The 21,525-nt window shown below is 43.1% G+C and overlaps 1 protein-coding gene across 1 annotated transcript in view; it reads right to left on the reverse strand.

The window, feature by feature from the left end:
- Positions 1–7,735: 7,735 nt before the first annotated feature.
- The window catches only part of col12a1b (collagen, type XII, alpha 1b), a 128,377-nt gene continuing 114,587 nt past the window's right edge, over positions 7,736–21,525 (reverse strand). Inside the window, exons 66-78 of the mRNA XM_069657266.1 lie at positions 21,171–21,257; positions 19,637–19,690; positions 19,202–19,297; positions 17,936–17,989; positions 15,493–15,546; positions 15,342–15,395; positions 15,072–15,143; positions 14,954–14,989; positions 14,286–14,352; positions 13,983–14,168; positions 13,101–13,169; positions 10,848–11,018; positions 7,736–8,695 (exon numbers count right to left, since the gene is read on the reverse strand). Of these exons, the coding sequence (XP_069513367.1) occupies positions 8,574–8,695; positions 10,848–11,018; positions 13,101–13,169; positions 13,983–14,168; positions 14,286–14,352; positions 14,954–14,989; positions 15,072–15,143; positions 15,342–15,395; positions 15,493–15,546; positions 17,936–17,989; positions 19,202–19,297; positions 19,637–19,690; positions 21,171–21,257 (1,122 nt within the window). The 3' untranslated portion in view covers positions 7,736–8,573. The remainder of the gene's footprint in view (positions 8,696–10,847; positions 11,019–13,100; positions 13,170–13,982; positions 14,169–14,285; positions 14,353–14,953; positions 14,990–15,071; positions 15,144–15,341; positions 15,396–15,492; positions 15,547–17,935; positions 17,990–19,201; positions 19,298–19,636; positions 19,691–21,170; positions 21,258–21,525) is intronic.

The following is a 21,525-nucleotide window of genomic DNA, read 5'->3' on the forward strand; positions in this document are numbered from 1 at the left end:
AGTGTCTGCTTTATTTTGAAATACGATTTCAGTGTTGGTAAACGAGCAACGATTTAAGAATTATTCATAATGTGGTCGGTCATTTTAATAATATATTTTTAAGATGAAACAAATGGTGCAAATATTTTCCAGATTACCGACACGCATCTCTGTGAGAGTGTGACGACCCTGTGGGAACAAAACACACACACACACAGCACGACGGCATGTAGCAGAGACGTGTTGAGTCCCTGTAGGAACCAGCTTTATCGCTGGTTTCAGGCTTTATGAGGGATTTATTTTATTCATTCATAGAAACAGATAAAGAGCAGTTATTATTAATGCATCATTAATAATGCATTTAGTCATTATTAATGATTAGAAGTTAAAATTGATACCCTAAATATATTGTAGTGAACGTACAATATCTTCCTATAAAAATGGTGAAAGGAACGAGGAGATATTAAATGTACAAGTGTCTCAAAATAATTTAGTATTTTAGTAAATGCACTTCTGTGTTTTCCACCACGATGTATTTTATTCTTGTGACGGACTGAGTGACTGTTATGACCTTGTTCACGCTATTTTGTTCAGTTTAAGGATAGTTACTGAGATTTCCTGAGGTCAGTGAAGGTGTCTTGGGCGTGTGTGTTTTTGGTGCTGAGAGTGTTGTGTTGTTGGCGTTGGTTACAACCATCAGTAGGCTGAAAAGCTGGATATCGTCTGGTAATTATTACTGTAGGACGCTTCATTATGTTTGCAGGATTAGAAACCATCCAACCGTTAACCAGTTAGTTTCAGACCTCTTGTTGCCTCTCTTAAATGTTTGAAATTGTTCGTACAATTTGTTCCCTCTGACGAGTGTTTTTTGGACTCAGCTCCTCAGCCTCTGCAGCCAGACGAGGTTCTGCTTTGTCATCCTTAAATGTGTCGTCTCCAAACGTCTCGGCCAGACAGAGGACACAACTGTGTTCGAAGAAGCCTGTCTGCTCGTAAACGATGCCTTGTTATCAGATTGGACAAGTCCGCGGTTTCTCTTACTGAGCTCAACTTTTTAAATTTCCTCTGGAGATCATCTGACTTGTCTTTGGACGAGCCGCAGCGCCTGACGCGGCCCATTTAGTGAGAGTTAATCAAACACTATCAGTCGTCAAAGTGCAGAATGCCAGCGGACGTGCGCTCTGGTTCAGGCCTCAGGCAGTTTTCTGACACTGACAGACGAGCCGACGAACGCTTTCCCAAATACAGGTGTGGAAAATCCTCTCGTTCAAACGGAGGAGCTCAAACTGATCACCATGTTAAGAGAATAATGAGTTTCTTTTTACTTAACTCCAATCTTGATCCAGTTCTAAACCTTGAAGGAGAGAATCTCCCTGGTTGAGTTTAAAGTCACAGATTTGAAACAGTTTTATCTTCTGATAACGGAGAAGCGTTAATAAGGTTGTGCCGTCACATCATCCCGTCATCACTTTGTTACAGACGCAGTTTGATGCCAGATGATGAGGCTGTGTTTGTGTCTCATCATAGATCAAGATGATGTCACAGCATGACTTCACCCAAAGTGTTTTAACTTCAGAAGAGTTCAGAAATCACAGCTTTGATTTTTAATCACAGCTTTCATGCACCTTGGCGTGCTCTCCACCTGTGTTTCTGCTGTTGATTTTAATTGGATTTTATTTTGCCCAGGTATCACTCCCAAGTCTTTATTTAGTTATTGTTTAAGTGATGGTGGAAGTGAGAGCACTGTAAAAAATTAGAGCTATATCAATAAATTAGAGACAGAAAGTCGGCTGATATGAAGGCTGGGTATCGATTTCTCAATTTGATTCGATACTGATTCACAGGGTCCTGATTCGATATCGATTTGTGTTCGGGATATTTCAGTTACAATATGAGCGCACCTCCAACCTGGTGCATCATCAGAATGTTTAATGTTAACAGTAAGAATTGACCCTAAAAGTCACATCATGTACTTTTTATTTAACATGACCAACACACAGCAGTCAGCACAATATGAACAGTGTTATGAATTAGACAGCTCATGAACTTTTTGTCCAGTGTCAGATTTTCAGTCTGAACATCTGCCTCATGGTTTTGATTAAACAAACTGGGCTTCAACTTGCGCGAGATTTGGCCACGAGATCTCACAGCGCGAAGAACAAAGCCACACGAGAGTTACAGGATAAGACATACTGTTTAACAACACGCCAAAAATACACTTGCGGCCAAAGCCGACGCTAACAGAGAGAAACATAAACGGCTGCAGTAAACGAGTCAATGCACTGAGTCGTGCTGCGTTCAGGAGCGCTCAGAAACGTCAGCGATCAGACACGTTCTTACATATTTTTAAAGATTGATCTCTATGAATCGATTTTGGGTCGTTCAAATGAGAATCGATTTTTTAAACCCAGCCTTACTGATGTGAGTATTTTTATGTGCATATGTCGGCTGATAAGAAATAAATAAATGCCGAAGCTACAGGATTTATTTCAATCTATGTAGAAAGATTGTTGTACTTATAATTTGCCGAACAGCTGGCCAATAATAGTTTCCTTCAGTTGCATAAAGAGGTTTTGGTGTGTTATGAAGTTCACAGCCTCTCAGAAGTTTAGTTAGATAATGATAGTCCACAGAACTGCAGAGAAACCCTCGGTGAGTAACTTGTGACTAACAGTAAACACAGGGTTAGTTAGAGGAACGGCGAAACCAAAATGAAGTTTAAGTGGAAGTTAACATCAACATGGAGACGTGAGTCGCCTCTGTGAAACAAGCACAGACACTTTCCAGGGAAACGTCCGCTCAGCAGTTTTAGTAGTTTATGTATCATTACATTTATATTAAATCATTAAGAGACGCTGACGCTGACACACAGAAGTAGGATTTAGAATATTCTACTGAAAGCTGAAGAAGTGCTGCAGTATGTTAAAAGCTCTGGATGCAGAAATAAGTCAGACAGTCACTGTGGTTTAATTTACTTGTAATCGTAAACACTGTTTCTGGACTCCGTCAGCTGAAGTCGACTCAGCCGATAAGATCCAAGAAAGACCAGACCAAACTGTTACGTCCTGCTCCGAGCCCGCATCATCAGCACTAAACGTCTGACAGCATCACTCCCTCTGACACAAACTGCTCTTCTCCACATTGTAGTTGAGGACTGGAGTGACACTGGTTTTGTTTGTGAACAGTGGTGGCTGCTGGGACGCCTCAAACTAACTGTCTATCTGTTGCCAGACTTTCCATGAGGTCATCTCTGGCCAGCGAACCTCTCCGAGTTCATAGTAAACGCCACATATAAACACCAGTCTGCTCTCCACATGAACTCCCAGCATTATCTCAATGTGGACTGATTGCAGTCAAATGTAAATCCACATGTTCCAGATAATTTGGGTTCTCAGAGCAGTTAAAAAACAGAACAGAAAGTTAGAATCAGTGTTTGTGAAGCTGCCACGCTCCATAAATCACAGAGCGCCTCGATTATAAATGAGGCGTCACTCCAAAGAGTTCATTTTCACCAAACGTGTGACGGAGGCACACGAGGTCAGACCTGCAGCTACCAAACACTGCTGCCCTGCAGACACCGAGCAGCAAAGACAGACCGTTCTGATGGACTTGTAGCTGATTTCATCAGATGATTCATTGCTAGAAGAAAGAATTGAAGCATCTCAGGGCTGCTGACAGAAACCTGTGTTGCAACACCTGTGCCCTTTTTTCAGTAAGATGAAGTAAACATGCTTAAGTTCGGTTTTGGCCTGAACATAGCTTGTTTGTTTTGATCTCGGGGTTATTTGGGTTAATTCAAGATATGTTGAAAAATGATTTTGTCGGGTTTCATAACAACATCCTCGAGCGCGATTAGCTCGGTACATTTTTAACCTTTTCCAGTGACTGCATGGACGAACTTCACATTTGAGCACTGCATTGAATTTGTTTGTCGTGAAGCGGCTAGAGATACAACCAACAGCTGGAATCAAGAAACCAGTGAAGATCTTTGTTTACTTTGGTTCCTCTGCCTTATCTCCAAGCTCCGTCGTCTTTGTTTTGTCTCTGTATAGTAAAGACGTTGAATCGTAGAGCTCTCGGTTGCTCAGCCACAAATAGGTATTATTTTAAACAACTTCATAGAAGCATGTATATACTGGTGACACTAACTTTGTCCTGCATTTCTGATTGCCTATTTATGTCAGGTAATCTAAACGCTGAAGTTTTTTCTGTCATAGCACAGCATGAAACATCCTTTTGATTTTAAACACGCCATTAATCACTCCTACAAACCTTTTAAAGGTCAATCCCAGCCAACAAGGAGCACACGAGCCTGAGAATCACACTGAGTTCTATCGCACTTTATGACTATAAAGTAAAGCGGCAGGTTAGTCTGGAGAAGGCGCTGCAGTCCTGCAACAAACTCAGATTTCTGCAGAAGGAACTTTCAACATATTTCTCTTTAGTTGAAGTCATCAGGAAATCCTTCAGGCAAAGAAGCAAAAGCCCTCTTTGTTACCGGAACAAGGTTTTATGGGAAATGTGGTGTTGATTTGTACAATGATGAGCTGTAATTGTAGTACTGGTACAAGACGGATGCTACCAGTGACCTTTGATGTGTATTGATCCCATGAGATCACGTGGTGCGTGTCCTCAGTGTTGTCCTTTCCGTCGCTCCTGGTCGTGCCTTATAATCAGATTTCCTCTCAGCAGGATCAGGGGAATGTTGCGTGCAGTTTGCAGTTTATCTCTAATAACCTTCAAAAAAAACATTTCTTCATGCTCAGGTTATGTTTTGAATTTTGCCACCATCAAAGATAATATCTCCATCTGTATTCTTTTATAAGGTCCAGGAGGGAACTTCAAAGCTGCTGATAAGTTTGACCCGCCGAGAGAACAAGGCGGTTCCACCCTCTTCATCCTGTTCCACTTTATGATTTAAAAACACCATGCAACATTCTCTGCAGCACTTTTTAAAGAGGCTTTGCCAGCGTGACGAGGTCTTTGCTCCAAGAAGGAAATATTTAAAAGCTCTTGTTTAGTCTTGAATAAACAAACCGTTCTGTTGCCTCCAGGAAAAAGTCAAGCTTTACGCAGTATTAAAGTTGTGCTGCGTTTTTCATCGGTTCAGATATTTTCTTGATATATTTTGTCTGTAAAACGAATAAATGTTTTGGCCACAGCAGCTTTCCAAAGCCCAGAGTGATGTCTTTAAACAGCTTCTTGTTTCTTTATTTGACCAACAGTCTAAACTTTGCTCTTGTTGTGTTTAAGAAAGCAGCATGTCAAAGTAAAAAAGACTGCAGACCATCTCATCATCTTGTTTGTTAATTGTTGCAGCTTTCTTCATCTTTAGGACCCGAGGGCAGAAAAATCCTTAACGGGACGATTATTTAAAGTGTAGAACCAGTAAAACAACGACTGCACAATTTAAAAACACTCGAGTGCAGACGGGATGTTCAGACCTCGTGTGCATCTTAGATAATCTAAACGGTCTTCATGGGACCGTTGCCCTGTTACTGGTAGCTACAGATGAGTCACACTCGAGTAGAGATTAACTCATCGGAGCAGCCGGACGCTGATGACAAGGTGTTTCCGTGGTGATGATGGGATGTTTATAGCTTATAGATGATGATTGATGCGACTCGTGAGCTATCGAGCTTTATGTTTGTGGCAGTGATTCAGGGGGGAAATATCTTAAGAGCAAACAACCGGGCTAATGAAGTTAACTAATTCTCAGTAATTCCTCGGCTCCGGGTCATAAAAAAAGTCTGCACTCAAAGAGGCTCAGGAAAAAAGCACTTTAGGACACTTTCCCAAATTTCCTGCCTGCTGAATGTCTCCCTGACGTTGCAATATTCAAGGATAGGAGTCTTTTGCTGAATACGGTATGCTGATGAGCCGTGGGCTTGCCCCGCTCTGAGTACAGAACTTTCACTTAATCGTGGTCAGTCTGAGCCCAATGAAGCCCAACTTTATCACCCAACACAAAATGGGCCACTTAAGCTGCCAAAGTTTCACTCCACGAGACCTCTGACTCTGTCCGAGTGTCCAGGTTCTGCCGACCAGCTCTCCTAGTTTGTGCAAATACTCCACTATTAGTCAAAAGGTTCCTCTAGTCAGTCGAAATGCTCATCTTATCTAGTGAGTCCAAGTCTTTCACCACAGTGAGCCTCTGATTAGCACAAGTTTCCCAGTAGCCAGATCAAGTGCTCATTTGGTCAGTACTTCTCAAGTTGTCCCCAGTACTTGTCTGATGGACCCAGTTGCCCAACTAATCATAAATGTGCCAAACTAGTCATTGAAAGTATCCTGATGAGCCTCTACCTTCCAAGTATCCCCAAAAGGCTCCACCCTGATCAATCCAAGCACAGCTCTTGTGAGCCAGAATGCACCTTTGGTCAGCCCAACAATCCCTCTAGTCAATCCTTTTTCCCCTCAAAAATCCTTCTACTTTAAGTGCCCCTAAATGCCCAAACTGCCCCGTCCAACTGCAGATCTAGTTGATCTAAGTTTCACTCTAGTCAGCCGGATTCCCCCTCTGGTTAGTGCTTGTGCCCCACTTATCACTCCCAGTTCCCCCCTTTGTCACCCAGAGTTAAAATTCTCCTTTAGTCAGTACAGGTAATCCTATGGTGGATACCAGTGCCCCTTTAGTTGGCCACAAAGCCTGTCTGGTGTGTCTGTGTGCCCTCGGTCAGTCAAAGTGCTCATCTGATGTAGTCAGACCAAGTGGACCAGCTAGGTCTCACTTCAGTCTGAAGCCCTGATCTGTCCAAGTACCTGTCCGTCAAGTGCTTTCGAAATCATCTGTCTGATGGACCATGCCTTGCTCATCAGTCAAAGTATCACTCTGGTCAGTTCATGTTTCCTGGTAAGCATACCTTTCAAGTTAGTCCAAGTGTCCCTCAAAGTGCAGCTGCAGTCTGCACAAGTGCTAATTGCTGCTTTTAAAAGCCAGAGAGCATCTGCAGTCAGCACAACTACCCCTATGGTCCATGTGTCCCTGAACGCAACCTCTATTCAGAGCAAGTGCTTCAAAACACATAAGTGTGCCTCTGAAGTTGCTCCAAGTGGCTGTCTGATGTGCCAGACTTCAGTCAGTGTAAGTGTCCCAAACACCTTGTACCCTCCTGGTTGCTCCAAGTGTCCCTAAAACTGCCTCAGTAGTTTTTTTGCCCTTGTTTGATGCAAGCACTACTCTTGCCAGCTAAAGTATCCTCTTTTAGTCTCAGGCTCAATCCAAGTTCTCCTACTTGATGATACCCCTTGTTTTGGAGTGCCCTCCATTAATATTGTTTTAGAACCGAGCTACAAGTGCTCGGTATGAAACCTTTACCAAGAAGCGGGACAACACTTGTTTTATCCACAAACTGTCACTCAAGAACTGTAATTTACAAGTTTATTTGACATTGTGAATGTCAACATATCCATATATAAATGCTTGTTTTAAATGATCCCATGGCTTATTATTTTGTATTCAAATTAGGATAATTTCCATAACAATTGAATGTTAAAATTTAGCTTGTTTATTTGATCCAAGCTCTGCTTAGATCAAAGTTCCCAGTTAGTCCCCCTCAAGTGCCCTTCAGATCATTCCAAGTGCTCCTTTTAGTTTTCACATGCCAGGTCCACTCTGGTTCAACCCTCCTGCACTCCTTCCCTACCTGTGTTAGCGGTGTCCCTCCCTACTTGTACACCACCGTCCCTTACAGATACTGTAAAGACCCCCCAGAGATAACCTGACCGAGAATCCGTAGGAAAAACCACACAGGTGTAAATTTTCAGTAGTTTTATTGAAAAATGCCTCTTCTGTTTTCAGAAATAAATAAGAAAATAAGGCTGTGGAATTCACAATCTGCAGTTCAAACATGAAGCAGCAACACCATCTCCATAGTCTTGCACGCGTTATTTTTTTTTGACTGCTTTTGATACTGAGAAAAATGACAAGATTGACAACAACTATATTCTGGTTAAAACAAAATGAAATGTAACAGAAAACATGTACTAAATATACACCACAGACATGCAATTCCACTTTTTTTTGTTAAAATTAGCTGTGACGGAATAAAGTAAAACTGATAAATATTAAGTCTAGAGATACAAAATGAAAGCTGTGTTTAACTGCCATAATGAAACTGAACCTCCGTACGAGACGACGCTGAATGAGAAGGATTATAATGAACATACTGTGACAGAAATCATTTGTGACCTCATGTTCTGACGCTGTGAACAAACATTTCCTTTCTTTTTCTTTAGCTTTGTTACAATGATGCACTGTTCAACACTGCTAGTTCATACAAACTCGATGCAAATATGTTACAAGCAAAAGACAAAGTGGAAAAAGAAAGCTCACAGGTGTTTTCATGAATCTTGCGTTGTTTTTTCTTGAATTGTTGTTTCAAGTCAGTTGCCCTCAAACTCCCTCCCTCCCTCTGTCCAACCCTTCACCTTCACAATAATGAATATTCACATACGTTTTAAGGCATTTAAAAGGTATTTTCCAATAAAATCGAGGTGTCAAACCCCGTATTTTTTTGTGTATAATGTGCATTAATCCAACAATAAACAGGTTTTACAAGAAAATAAAAGAAAAAGTGAGAACATGGCTTTTCTTATGATGTTAGCCTATTGGATACCTTTCTTGATAGTGATCTCTTTCGACGCTGGTTTTCCGACAAATCCTCTTCCTCTGGGACTGGGACTACTCGGGTGTTGGGATCAGGAGGGAATTGGCCTGCTCGGAGATAGCGTTTGGGCCATAAGTTGGTTTTCTCATCATGCACGAAAATAATGTTCAGTTATTGTCTTTCTGTACGGCTAGCTTAAGCACTGACACTGATGGTTAGTAAACAACAGGGGCGTGTCCAAGAGGCACTTTTGTTGACTGGAGCTTCAAACAAACCAAGATAAACACCGCTATCAACATTAGCTTGGCTAAGTTACCTGGTTTCAAAGTCATGCTAAAGGTCTTAGTTTGTAGATGTTCTTACTTTAACTTAAACAACTTTTACATTCAACTAAAAATGTGCACGTTCATGCAAGAGCAATCTATCAACTGAAAAACTAATCGGCAACAATTTCCCTCAATTACTAAATGCAAAACGTTCCGTTTTCAGTTTCTCAATACTATGAAAGGATTTGCTGCAATTGTAATTTTATTGACTCTATTGTAAAAACTAATCAGCAGATTAAAGAGCAGATAAAAACCATCCCGCGAGGGCAAGCGGGTTAGGGATGGAGCCTTTTTAAAAGTTTCATACATTTCATATCGGCTGATGCTCTCATTCCAACGTCATCATTTTACACTACACATAGACTAAAGCCATCTGACCACACTGAGAGCTCTTTATCACTGCTACGCAACAATTCACACATGGGTTTATGTTTTTGTTGTTTGCAAGCACCATGACACAAAACCCTGAACACGCCCCCGCTAGACACGTCAGTGCTTTTCTGTTTCCCTCTTTGCTGATGTTAGAAGCTCAGGTGTTAGTTCCAAACAGCACGGTAATGAATGCTGTTGGGTTTGTTTTTTCCGCAACCCATTCATTTACAGAATAAAAAACATTTCTACATAAGAAAAGCCCAGGTTCTTCTACCAGCACCCTGGAGAAACTTCTGGATTGCATTGTTAGTAAAGCTAAAACAGGAAAAGCTAGATTATTTGTTTTTGTACATGAAGTGGCGTATCTAAACCTCCGGGATCACATGTGCAGGAGTGATTCAGAATGGCCCTGAGCAGTTTCAAACAGCTACAAACACATGGGCAGGAAGATTAAAAAAAAGAGGCGTGTTTGTTGGCATTCAGCAAGCAGCAGGTTGTTGTTTGCAAGGCACAAGCTTTAATACCTACAGATGTTAAAAACTAAGTTTAGTGGACTTGATTCAAACATCATTTACAAGGCACAGATTAGTTTATTTACACGTGTCACCTCCAGGAAGTGCTGTTAACAGTTGTTGCTGCTGATGTTGCTGGTGATGCTGTGGCAGGTGCACTTGTTTCTCTGTTACAAATCCACCATTGTTAGTATTTGATTGGGTTGTCTGTTGTTGTTGTTGTTGTTGTTTGGTGCATGCTCCTCCTGAACATTTCTTTGTTTGGTCTTTGGCTTCAAGATGCAAACAGGCCACTAAACAGGTCGGTGCTGCTGCTGCTGCTGCTGGTGGGTTTTGTTCTACTGGCTGTGAGTCGTTGTTAGTGTCCCTCTTTGTTGTTGTTGTTTTTCAGCAAAGTTTGTTAATGGTTTCCTTTGGCGTTATCCTTTAAACAGCTCTAGAGCGTGTGAGCAAGTGTTTCAGTTACAGGACTTTTGTTTGTTCAGGAAGTCAGTGAAAGCAGCACAGGCGGCATAGAAAGTTTACTAGTGTGAACCTGAAACAGGCCAAAGAGGATGGAAGGTGTCAGTTTGGTCAGAGCAGAGGACAGCAATTAAAAAAACTTTCTATGTAATGATTAGTGACTACAAGGCTCTAGATTTCACTCATGCATTAATCCTCAGGACTAAACATTCCAACGTTTTGGGAAATTCGTTTTCGGGATTCGTTAACCATCTCAGCCGGTCTCAGATTAGAAGATGGATGTGGTCGCTTCTAGATGAGAGGTTGGTTAAAGACTTAGCTTAGCTTAGCACAAAGACAACATGTAAACAAGATACTTTGGAGTTGTTGAATGATGAATGTTTGGCTTTTTGCTAAGCTAGGCTAAACACATCCTGAAACTACCATCTCTGTACTCGAGCGATATTTTCATTTGACACTGAAAATAAGTTTATCCCTCAAAATGTTGGAATGTTTATTTCATCCTATATTCCCCACCAGCTGATTATTAGCCACTTTTAACAGCTACAAGACGTCATTTCTAATTTCTCTCATCTCTTGATACGTACCTCCGTATCCCTGCCCGTTGTAAGGAATACCGACACACTGAGAAGAGTCACAGTATCCAGGAGGTCCGGGAGGCCCACGGACTCCGGCGTATCCTGGACGTCCTGGGGGGCCGCGAACGCCAGCAGAGCCTGAAGGGCCTGGAGGTCCTGTCCTGCTTTCTCCTGGTAGACCTGAAGGGAAACACACAGACTCGTTTAAAGACGAGATCGGAGAGCATGAAACAGGAAGTGGTGATCTGTAAAGTGCTGAATACAGAAAAGGCTGTGGAAACACTTGTCGTCCCTTCAGGATGTTTTCCATCCAGACCTCGTGCTGTAATTTAACAAGATAAGTTATTTTATCAAATCTATGCAGGCTTAGCTTTCAATCATCTTTAATGAATAAATGAATAGATAGACTGCATATTCTTAGCTTAACAACCAAAAACATATCTACAACTATTTTAATAAAGGTCTTTTTAATGTATTTCTTGGAGGTGGATAGTGTCGTAAACGGGCAGAGTGTGGATGACACGCGGCAAAGGGCTGAGGCTGGGAGTCGAGCGCGGGGCAGCTGCATTGAGAGTTGTAGCCGCTGTATATTGGATGTGCGATTTAACCGCTGAGCTAAACCGGCGCACCGATAAATAATTGTTCAAAGAATTTTCTTACAGTTTTGATTGTTGGGATTTGCTGCTTTTCTTTGACTTTGAAATTGTGATGTTTTCTTTTTCCATTATTTTTCTTGCACATGAATCGTGAATGTTCAATCAATCACTAGTAGAAGTAGCCGTACACTTTACAGGACCAACTTTAAAGGTATGCAAAGTAGACATGGCGCTTTGAATAAAACTTTCATCACCATTTACAAAGAATTACTTAAAGCTGCTGTGAGGAACTTTCAGTTAAGTGTTGATTTTGGCGCCCCCTGTGGTCAAAGCCGTACATGCTGAAGTGTTGCTTTTTAACATAAAGTCTCATCCTGCTTCCTTTAACAGTCACATGTATCACTCACTTTAAATTGTAAACAAAGGCAGCGAGCAGTTAATCGCTTCATCTGACACCTGAGGCAGCTTCAGGCATTGAAAATAACTATAGAGAAATAATCCTGTCGCTGATGGTCTGGTTTGCTTTTGGAGCTCATGAAGAGGCATCAGGATTTATTTCTGATAAAAACTCCTCACAGGAGCTTTAAATTTAAAGATGAAAATAGTGACAATTAATTTTTAATAAATGAGGAGTCTCAGTGATTCTCCTGCATGTGTTTGTGTTTTATTTTGATGCCAACGATAGTAAAAAGTTTGACTCTTGTCATTTCTGAAATAATAAATTCAAATTAGATTCTATTTTTGTAAAACTGCCTGACAGCAGACGAGCAGGTGGTGCCTGTGATCTCTGAACCAAACATAAATCTGGCTCGGTGTCATCGTCCTCGGACTCAAGCTGGAAACATATGTTTCTTTAAATCTGCTGCCGACAGACTCAGCACAACATTTGGGACATAACGTAAAAGAAAGTGAACTATGAGAGGAAAAAAAAGGACCAGGCAGAATCTGCTGATCTTTCTCCCCCCTCTGCGTTATGTCTAGACACGACAAAGCCCAGCTGGAACGTTTCCCTGCCGCTCTGTCTGCTCGTCTCCGTCCTCAGCATGTGTTGTGAATGAACCTCCTACACTTCCTCATTTTCCAAGACCCTCTCCCCCTCTGCTCCTGCTGACACTGTTTCCACAACTTGACCCTGATTGCTGTAGAAAAATGTTTCCTTCTTCCATCTAACAGACTCGAGGGTCCCAGATTAGTGGGTCAGCTGTAGTCATGGTGCTGGGTTACAGCGGGGCTGGATGGATGGGTGATTAGCAGAGCTGCTCTCAGGCTCCAGGCGGGATGACATCATGATTTGTGGTTGTTCGAGCTGATTTCTGAAGGACGAGCTGCAGCTTCTGAGGTTTGTAGGAAAAGTGACTTCCTGAAGTGTTTGAGTCTGAGGATGCTGTTTCTAACATTAAAGTATGGATGACACACACCTTGTGTAATCACTGCTTTAAGGTGCTTTCAGACAGCGAGGGATGCCTGCTGAAGTTTGGGCCCACAATGGTCAAATGTTTTTACAATTATGTTTCTGTCCGTTGCCTTTATTTGAAAGGACAGCTGAAGATAGAGAGGAAATGTGGGGAGAAGAGAGCTGTGTTTTACGTGCACCAGAGGGCTGAAGGTGGGAGGTGAACCCAGGTAGAGCCAACATCAGGTTTAAATAACGAGTTAGCAGACATACCAGCAGGTCCTCTTGATCCTTTCTGTCCGACTCCTGACGTTCCCCGTTCACCTTTTTCTCCTGCAGGACCTGAAGGCAACACACGGATCAGATTACTTGTGAGGAGTTAATGATTGATGATTAAAGAATCAACAGAATGTTTTGGGTTAATTGAAATAAATAAAAAGGGGAAAGAATATGTAAAGTAATATTTGGTCTCAGATCCTCTGCAGTCTGTATTACAGCGAGCTTTACTTCCTGTTTGTTTCAGGGGTTTATTTGATCAGTTGGCCCTTTAAACTAAGATGCCTTGAGTACATGGTCGGGATCACTGTCCTGAAAAGGGGGGGGACCTTTTAACCTCAGTACTGCTCGCTGATCATTCATGTAATCACCCTTAAATGAAAGCTTTGTTTATTTCCCTCTCTCTGTTATCATCGTTTCATGACTCATTCAAAGCTCAGGAAAGTTTGTCGTCTGTAAGTTTTCTGTTTATGTTTTCCTGTCACTTCATCTTGTTGTTGTCCTGTAAACACAGTGTTGAGTTTCCTCTGGAATAAGTGACCTAAAGAATCAGTGGAGGGGAACAACTGTGAGCGTCTCCTGTGTTGCATAAGAGGCCCCGCTGCCTCCCTGTTACGTGTGATGAAGTACATGTGACACCGTCCCGCCTTCACTGTTACGTGCAGCTTTGTGCACTTTGCTCGGAACTTTTTGATTGTGTTTGGTGCTCTCAGGCTTCAGAGCCGATGACGGCTCTTTCCTCATCATTGTTTGTGTTGCACAATGTTCACTGATGAAGCCAAACCTCGTTAGCATCTCCTGCTGCAGTGCTAAAATCCCTTTAGTGTTTGGGTTTATAGTTTTAACTCCTAATGATGATGTCCGTGTTGAATCTCGTACCTCTCTCCCCCTGCTGGCCGGGTAAACCTGGATTTCCAGGGAAGCCGTTCCTTCCTGTGCCGCCGGGCTCTCCGCGGGGTCCCTGTCTTCCAGGGGATCCAGGTGGTCCCGGAGGACCTGGGTTATTGCTGCGGTGCATGCCGTTAGGGATCTGGTTCAGCAAAGTGTTGACTCGAGTCATTTGTGCTGCAACAGAGGAGGAGAGGGAACAGTAAGTGGCAGACTCACTGTATCGTGTTGGCTCCTTCACGCTGCCAGAAACATTTCCAAACCCGCTTCAGCGGATAAAAGTTGATTACTCACCGTTTACTAGCTGCTCACAAACCTGCCTGGCGATGGATCGCATCATGTTCTGAGGAGCAAAGTCGCCCTGGGCACAGAAAGCAGGATTCAAGATGAAGGATTTCACTTAACTTCTTGTATAAGATGTCCGGGGTTAAATAGAAATATAAAACTGTATAATAAATAAAACTCTTCATTCAATTCCCTTCATCTGGTTTTGTCCTGATGTTTGTGAATCTTTTCTTCCCTTTGATAACTGCTGCTGTGTCTGGCAGCATGATGAGAGCTAAGTTTGTATTTAGACTTGCATAAAAATCGTACTTTTTTTTTTTCGTACATTTCCTTGTGCTGAAGTTATTAACTACCAGATTCTTCCTTTGTTCGGGGGGTTGGCGTTAATGTCTTTGTGTGTCTTTAGCCTGAGCGTTGTGCTGTGATCACCTCAGAAACAGGTACTAAGAAATGTTGTCTCTGAATCATGTCTTCTAAGATGAGGTCAAACTTATTTCTGGAAAGTTCCTCAAACACAGGAAACTGAAACTTTCCTCCCAAGTTGCTGAAAGCTTGTGTTGTTGTGTAAAAGGTAAAGGCTTGACACATTTTGATGTTTTCTTGTATCAACCTATTCAAACTTTGAACTCTTCACACGAAGCTGTCGGCCTCGCAACATAACATTCAGATTAACTCACTCTCTCTCCTTTGTCTCCCTTTGGACCGATGCCGCCCTGAAAAACAGAAAAAATGTTGTCAGTCAATGAAATGAAATCAGAGTTCGAACAAAGCCTCCATGACAGTGAGGTCACTCACAGGTGAACCATTGTCTCCGGGGTTTCCTGGTTTTCCTGCAGCACCTGATACTCCAGGAGATCCTGGAGGTCCCTGCAAGGAAACAGAGGAACAAACTAGGTCAGAGGACTTGAGTTTAATACACAGCGGCTTGTCAAGTCTTGGTCAAGAAAAGAAGTTCCTTCTGTTTTTCCTCTCCAGTTTGTTCATTAGCAAAGCACCTAATTGCCTCAGCTGTATTAACATGCAGGCCGAAGCTCCCAGGTGTGTAACCAACAAACAAACTCTTACCATTGGTCCTGCGGGGCCTCTGGGCCCGACCGTTCCTTCCTTTCCTTGAGGGCCCTGAAAATACAAGATGAAGTCTGAATCCTTCACACAGAATCAGCTCACTTTTTTCTCAGAGCATGGTTGCCATTAATAGCAGCCCGTCTGTTCTCACCCTCACTCCAGCTGGTCCGATCGGGCCGACGGAGCCAGAAGGTCCAGGTGAACCCTGCAAACACACAGGAAAACAACTCAGAGCCCATTTCACCTTTCAACTAAAGATGGTCACCTTTGCTCCGAGCGCTTACTCACAGCCGCTTGTTTTGGCATCGATTTCAACGTGTCCAACAGTAAATTTCCTTTTTTAAACGCTCATTTGCTCAGAAAGCCCGCTCACTACTTTTATTGCCAATCCTCTCTGGTCTTTGATGCCTTGGCATAAGATTTACAGGCAACATAATATATTCCAGATCTGTTTTATTGGCCATTATAAACCAGGACCAGCTCGGTCTGCAAGTCATTAAATGCATGTTGCTATAGCATCTGCTCCAACATGGTCACCTGCAGCCTGCCTCCATCATCGCCGTCCACATGGAGGTAAACTCAGTTCAGTTTGGATAAAGAGCTGATTAATCCGTCTCACTCGTGACTCCACAGTCTGCACGCTGGGACGAGGACAGAGTCTGGAAAACCTCAAAGTTCCCTCTGGAGGAGCAGGATGGTAAAATTGCTCCAGTCTGTTGAGTGAGGAACTTGGAGGAACTGGTTGAACCTCAGGAGGTGGAGCACGTTCACCGACTTTCTGTTACTAACTTCAAAACGTGTTGTGGTCTGACCATGGACACACAACGAGCGGCTGCCCAGTCAGTGCAGACTGGAGCTGCACTTAAACTAAATCCTCTCTGAAGTGCTAATCTTACATTTACTACTAAGCTGTGATTGATTGTCGCATTCAGAGGAAAACAAGGCCGTCTGCTATCATCCTATAACGACTCAGCTTTTGTCTGAATAAACAGACATCTGCTTATGAGTCCTGTTTTATGCGTTGTTTCCCAACTACCAACCCCATTCTGGTGTCTTAAGTTGGTCTTTGGATTGTTAACAATAACCAGAGCATGAAAAAGTCTTGGCCCGTCTGTCGTTCTTAAGTTATCCAGATATCTGCTGGCTACACTGGAGGCTACAAATTATTGTCTGTCGCCCCCACAGTTCAGGGATGGGGCAACGTCAGGACAGTAACTAACAGCCATAAAGATCTCTCTTTCCAACAGGTCGACTATAAACATCTCATTGGAACAAAACAACCTTGTTAAACATGAAATCAAACAGAGTTTCTTTTTCTCCCAAACATTTCAACATGCTCCTCGGACAATTCGAAGTGTAAGTACATGTGATTTAATCAGTCGTCGTCCAAACTGAGCTCTCACTGCAAATGTAGTCATGAGACGAGGAGGCCGAGTGCCTCATCCATCACTGGAGAATTTTTAGACTCGTCAGATTTTAGTATCGTCATTCTCTGCTGTGGCGTCGATCGCTCTCTGGCCTGTTGCTTTAGATCCACCTTTGCTGCACTTCTGCTTCTGAACAATGTGTGCAATTAAGACTGGAAACATGCTGGATGTAAAATGGCTAAAGGCAAGAAAACCGATCCCTCCGGTCACCGTGCAAGGGGCAGTTTCTTTTAAAATCCAACTCAAAAGGTGAAAGCTTAAAGAAGTAAACAAACACCACTCCACAGGTCAAAGGACGGCTCGGGGGGGACTTAGTATTTGCTCGTGGCTGCGGCTATAAACGTGTTTAATGGAGCCTCTCCAGAGCAAAGTGACCCCCAAAGACACCCTGAAGAAGGAACCTGAGAAGAGTTCTTCTCCGTTCCTCCAGCTTTCAGGGATCTTTGACCGTCTTCTGAGCTCAACAGGAATCTGACCTCGGTCTGTGCTGAATGAGATCAGTGCAGCCAAAATGACGTCAACTTCAAGGACACTCTGTCTTCTTTTGTTCATTTTTCAACCAAGATATGGAGATTTTTATCTTCTTGTGTAATAAAGTTATTGGAGAGAAAGCTTTGAAGTTACCAGAGGAAACTTCCATCTCTAACGCCTCATAAAACTTTCATATGAGGGCTTTATCTCTGGAACAGATCAAAGTTACCTGGTAAAGGTCACTCAGTATTTCAAACAGTCTCATCCTGCTCAGAGGTCTTTGGATGACGCAAAGCTTCACCGATGACCCGTGATGTTCTTTACTTTCACGCCAACTTCTGCTTGAGAAGTGTCATTTCTTCCTTCCAAACCCAGGACGTCTCAGGTCGGACCTCAGCTCCTCGTTTATTCCCAGATAAAACAACGTAATATTCAGAGGAGGGTTTAACACTTAAACCGAAGCTGTTAATCACGGTGACTTGTTCTCGGCTCGTTCTCTGCAGACATTTAATTTTAAAGTAGTATCCATAATGCTGCTGCAGAGAGCCTGTACTCCCTCTCTGCTCTCTGAATCCTCCCCACATGAAGAACTGCCTTTGTGCGGCCGGATGCCAGACTAGTAGTCAAACTGTGAGTTATCCCCGTTTCCTGTTCAACGTCCAAGAAAACGTTTATTTAAGCCGGAGCTGCACTCACTTTCTGTCCAGGTAAGCCAGAGTCTCCGGGGTCTCCCTTTGGTCCTGCGCGGCCCTGAAGGCAGAAAACAAACGCAGAGATCAGGAACGTCATCCTTCAGCCAACGCACACACGTAACACACACACGTAACACACACACGTAACACACACACGTAACACACACGTAACACACACGTAACACACACGTAACACACACGTAACAAGTAAAGAAAAACTGCAGTTCCTCGAGTGGCCGCTCTAATCACCATCAGGCCCCATATAAATAATCCAAACTTCACAGCGTTTAAAAAGTGTGCAGCCTGGTGGGGTTGTGCATAATGAAGGGCGTCAGTGCTTTGAGTGGTGGATGGCCACTCCTGCTTCCAAACCATAAACTGTGGCTCACGTCCATTGACTTCTTGTGATTACAGAAGTTCTTTGTGCATTTCTATCTGCCCCTCTGACAATCTAAGATATGAACCGGGTCTAAGAACGTCTCATCTAAAAGTAGTATGGACTATTTGGAGGCTAGCCATTAGCTTAAAGATATCCAAGTACATTAACACAGATGAGCTCTTCCTCTGCAAAGATAATAGCAGAGACCGTACAGTAATATCCTATTAACTACTATCAGTACCAGGTGTAAATCTAAAGGTTTATTATCAGATGTCATCGTGCACTTAGAGATGGCAGGTTAACAACAGGTGAATACGGGCTCTTTATCTCGTCACGTTAGCCTTACCTTTAAAAAGACAGTCGGGTTATAAACGTGCTTTATGTAGGCGATATGTTTTAAGATGTTATGCTTCGTTTGGTTCCAGTTTTTAATCTTTACTGCTTTTCCAAATCTCTTCCCATGTGACCTTTAACCCCAGTTCCCGAACACCAACAGAAGATGTTTCATATGAGAAGCCTGCAGAGTAACACTCGAGCTGATATGTCGTTGTAGAAAGTACTCAGTTACTTTCCACCAGTCTTCTCAGTGCGCTCCTCCTGGAGAGCGAACGGGGGAACGTTTCTGTTTAATCTGGGTGAATCTCATCTCAGAGGCGGAAATCAGTGATTTATTAACATCCAGTGATGTTGTTGTCTCTGGGTCTTCTGGTATCACTTTTTCCCCCTCAGACACGAAGGAATGTGAATCTCTGCCACAGATTCTCCCCCAGCTTGTAAATTTCCTTCACAATAAATCCCCAAATTAATCCCCTGCTGCTGAGCGCAGAGGCATCCTGGGAGTGATGTTTAGTTTGTGAGAAGGGCATCGCGTATGTGTGTTTAAAGACTCACAGCCTCTCCTGGGATCGACAGGCCGATGGGTCCTTGAGGGCCGGGCAGACCCATGGGCCCAGGTGGTCCGTTATCTCCGCGTGGGCCGATCGGTCCCTGTTAAAAACAGCCAGAAGGTCAGATAAGAACTTTTTAAACACAGGAGGAGTTAGTGTCTGATATCTGCTGGTATCAGGCCACACTACTGGTGCAGTCTGTGGAAAACACCAGCAGGAGACACACATCGAACCGAAACCTCCCCTCATATCAGGAGAAAAAGCAAAAACATGCATTCAGTAAGTGGAATCAGATGTGACTCCCCTCTTCAAAGCTTTTCTACTTTAAACAATCTGTGTTTTCATCGAGGGCTGATAGCTGCAGAGTCCGATGGAGCTCAGAGAGAGCCATCTTTGTTTCTTCATTCAAAATGTAACAGACGAGTGAGACAACACTTACAGCAGCACCGGCCTCTCCTCTTTCACCTCGGGGACCTTTGCTGCCGGGGGCACCCTGAGGAGGAGCAACAGAGGTCATGTTAGCACAACAAAGACACATGTGACTAACAGCAGGACACGTCTACCTTCATACTTGGGTTCAAGTATTTCAATCTTCAAATAATCCACATAGTTCAGTAATGAAGTTATAAAAGCCTCTCTTGGGTCACTACCACAAGACTACAACCAGATTCTTGTTAAGATTATTTCCATCAGGCTCCTGGAGGAAATTTACAAGCACAAAACAAACAGCGGAGCAGAAACGGGGGCAGATTCTGACCATAGATGCCCTCGTTCCTGCTGTGGTTTTGTGGTTTTTTTTACAATTGCTTTGTTGATTGAAGCAGTAACAAGCTGTATCACATTTCAAGCGAGTCCTACTTCAAGCTTTCACTGGTCCACAGAAGATAACTGCTGGATTTCATTCTGACGGTGGAAACTCGTCCGTAACGTCGCTCACAAAGTGGTAAAACGTCTGGTGGCATTCGAGGTTTACGTCGTGCTCAAAGTTTCCCTTAAAGAGACCAAACAACAATGAAGGACCTGAAGCCAGAAATACTCTGCGACGTCCCCCATGTGGAGTTATTTGCCACTAAAATGGTCCCAAAAATGTTTTTGTCTTTAAAGTAAAACTATAGAATAACACGGGCCTAACCATACCCCGACATCAGTGCAGGCAGAGGGGAGGAGAGCAGGCTGGAGGTTTATCTCCATCAGCTGTCAGACAGGTCGTCATGCTGCACCACAGTTTACCTTCTCCCCCCTCTTAAAAGATTTTATGAGGCATCGCAAAGAAGTTTCCCGTGGTTAATGCGCTTCAGGACGCGGTATGCTCCCTTCTACATCATGCAGTATATAAATAACCATAAATAACCAGATAAGAGAGCTTTTACCTTTCTTATAGTAATACCGCAGTGCAAAAATGTTCCATTACAGAGAGAAGCCATGCATTCAGGTAAAGCCGAAAAAGGATGAATGTTAAATCAGTGAAGACTAAAAGCAGTTGCACACATACCTATAAGGACTGTTGGCTTTGTATCTGTCATGATATCCATGGCAGTCATGTATTATATGTATGTACGTTTCCTGTCCTTGTATGTATGTCTTTATGATGTGTAGTGCTGGTGTGTGCTACTGTTGCAAAACAAATTGCCCCTTGGGGACAATACAACGTTTCCAATCCAATCCAAAAAAATTAGCCACTATGAGCATTGTACTCCATGTCTCTGGCCCAACTGTTGGTGGTAAAGTTGCATTGTGGTTTGTGTCACATGACCTAAACCCTGCACTTGCATCCCAACCACCACATTTCCGAGCAGTGGAAGGAGAAAGCGCTTCCTTGATTTGAAAGATACAATTTCCAGTGAACATAATCCAGGCAACAAATTAGGGTGTAAGTAAGAACAAGATGTCCCCCTGACATGTAGTGGAGGACAAAGTTTCAACAACCCCTCGAACACAGGACAGACAGGAGGCTGGTTTCAGGTGAGTCTTACCACTGGTCCCTGAGTCCCGGGCAGCCCGTTGCCTTCTGAGGTGCAGGTGCAGGAGTTGGGAAGAGAGGGACACTTCAGCTCGTCTCTCTGTTGAACAAGAAAACAGACGATTCAACAGTCAGACACAAACAGAATACAGACAGTATCTGAATGAACCTTTGCACAGAGTGTCCAAAAGAACTGTCACATTTTAACGTAACACATGAACACTTTGATATAAACTGTGAGTGAGCATCTTAAAAGATGTAGAGGACAAGAAAGCTGTTGCTCATGTCTCTCGTCCCTCAGGAGGTTAACAGCTTAGACAACATTTCTGTAGGTAGAACTCTTACACAAGACAAAGAGCAGAGCCAGT

The sequence above is a fragment of the Semicossyphus pulcher genome, unplaced genomic scaffold (assembly GCF_022749685.1).
Source record: "Semicossyphus pulcher isolate SPU_LCO1_2020_fin unplaced genomic scaffold, fSemPul1.0.p SCAF_11, whole genome shotgun sequence".
Taxonomy (NCBI): Eukaryota; Metazoa; Chordata; class Actinopteri; order Labriformes; family Labridae; genus Semicossyphus; species Semicossyphus pulcher.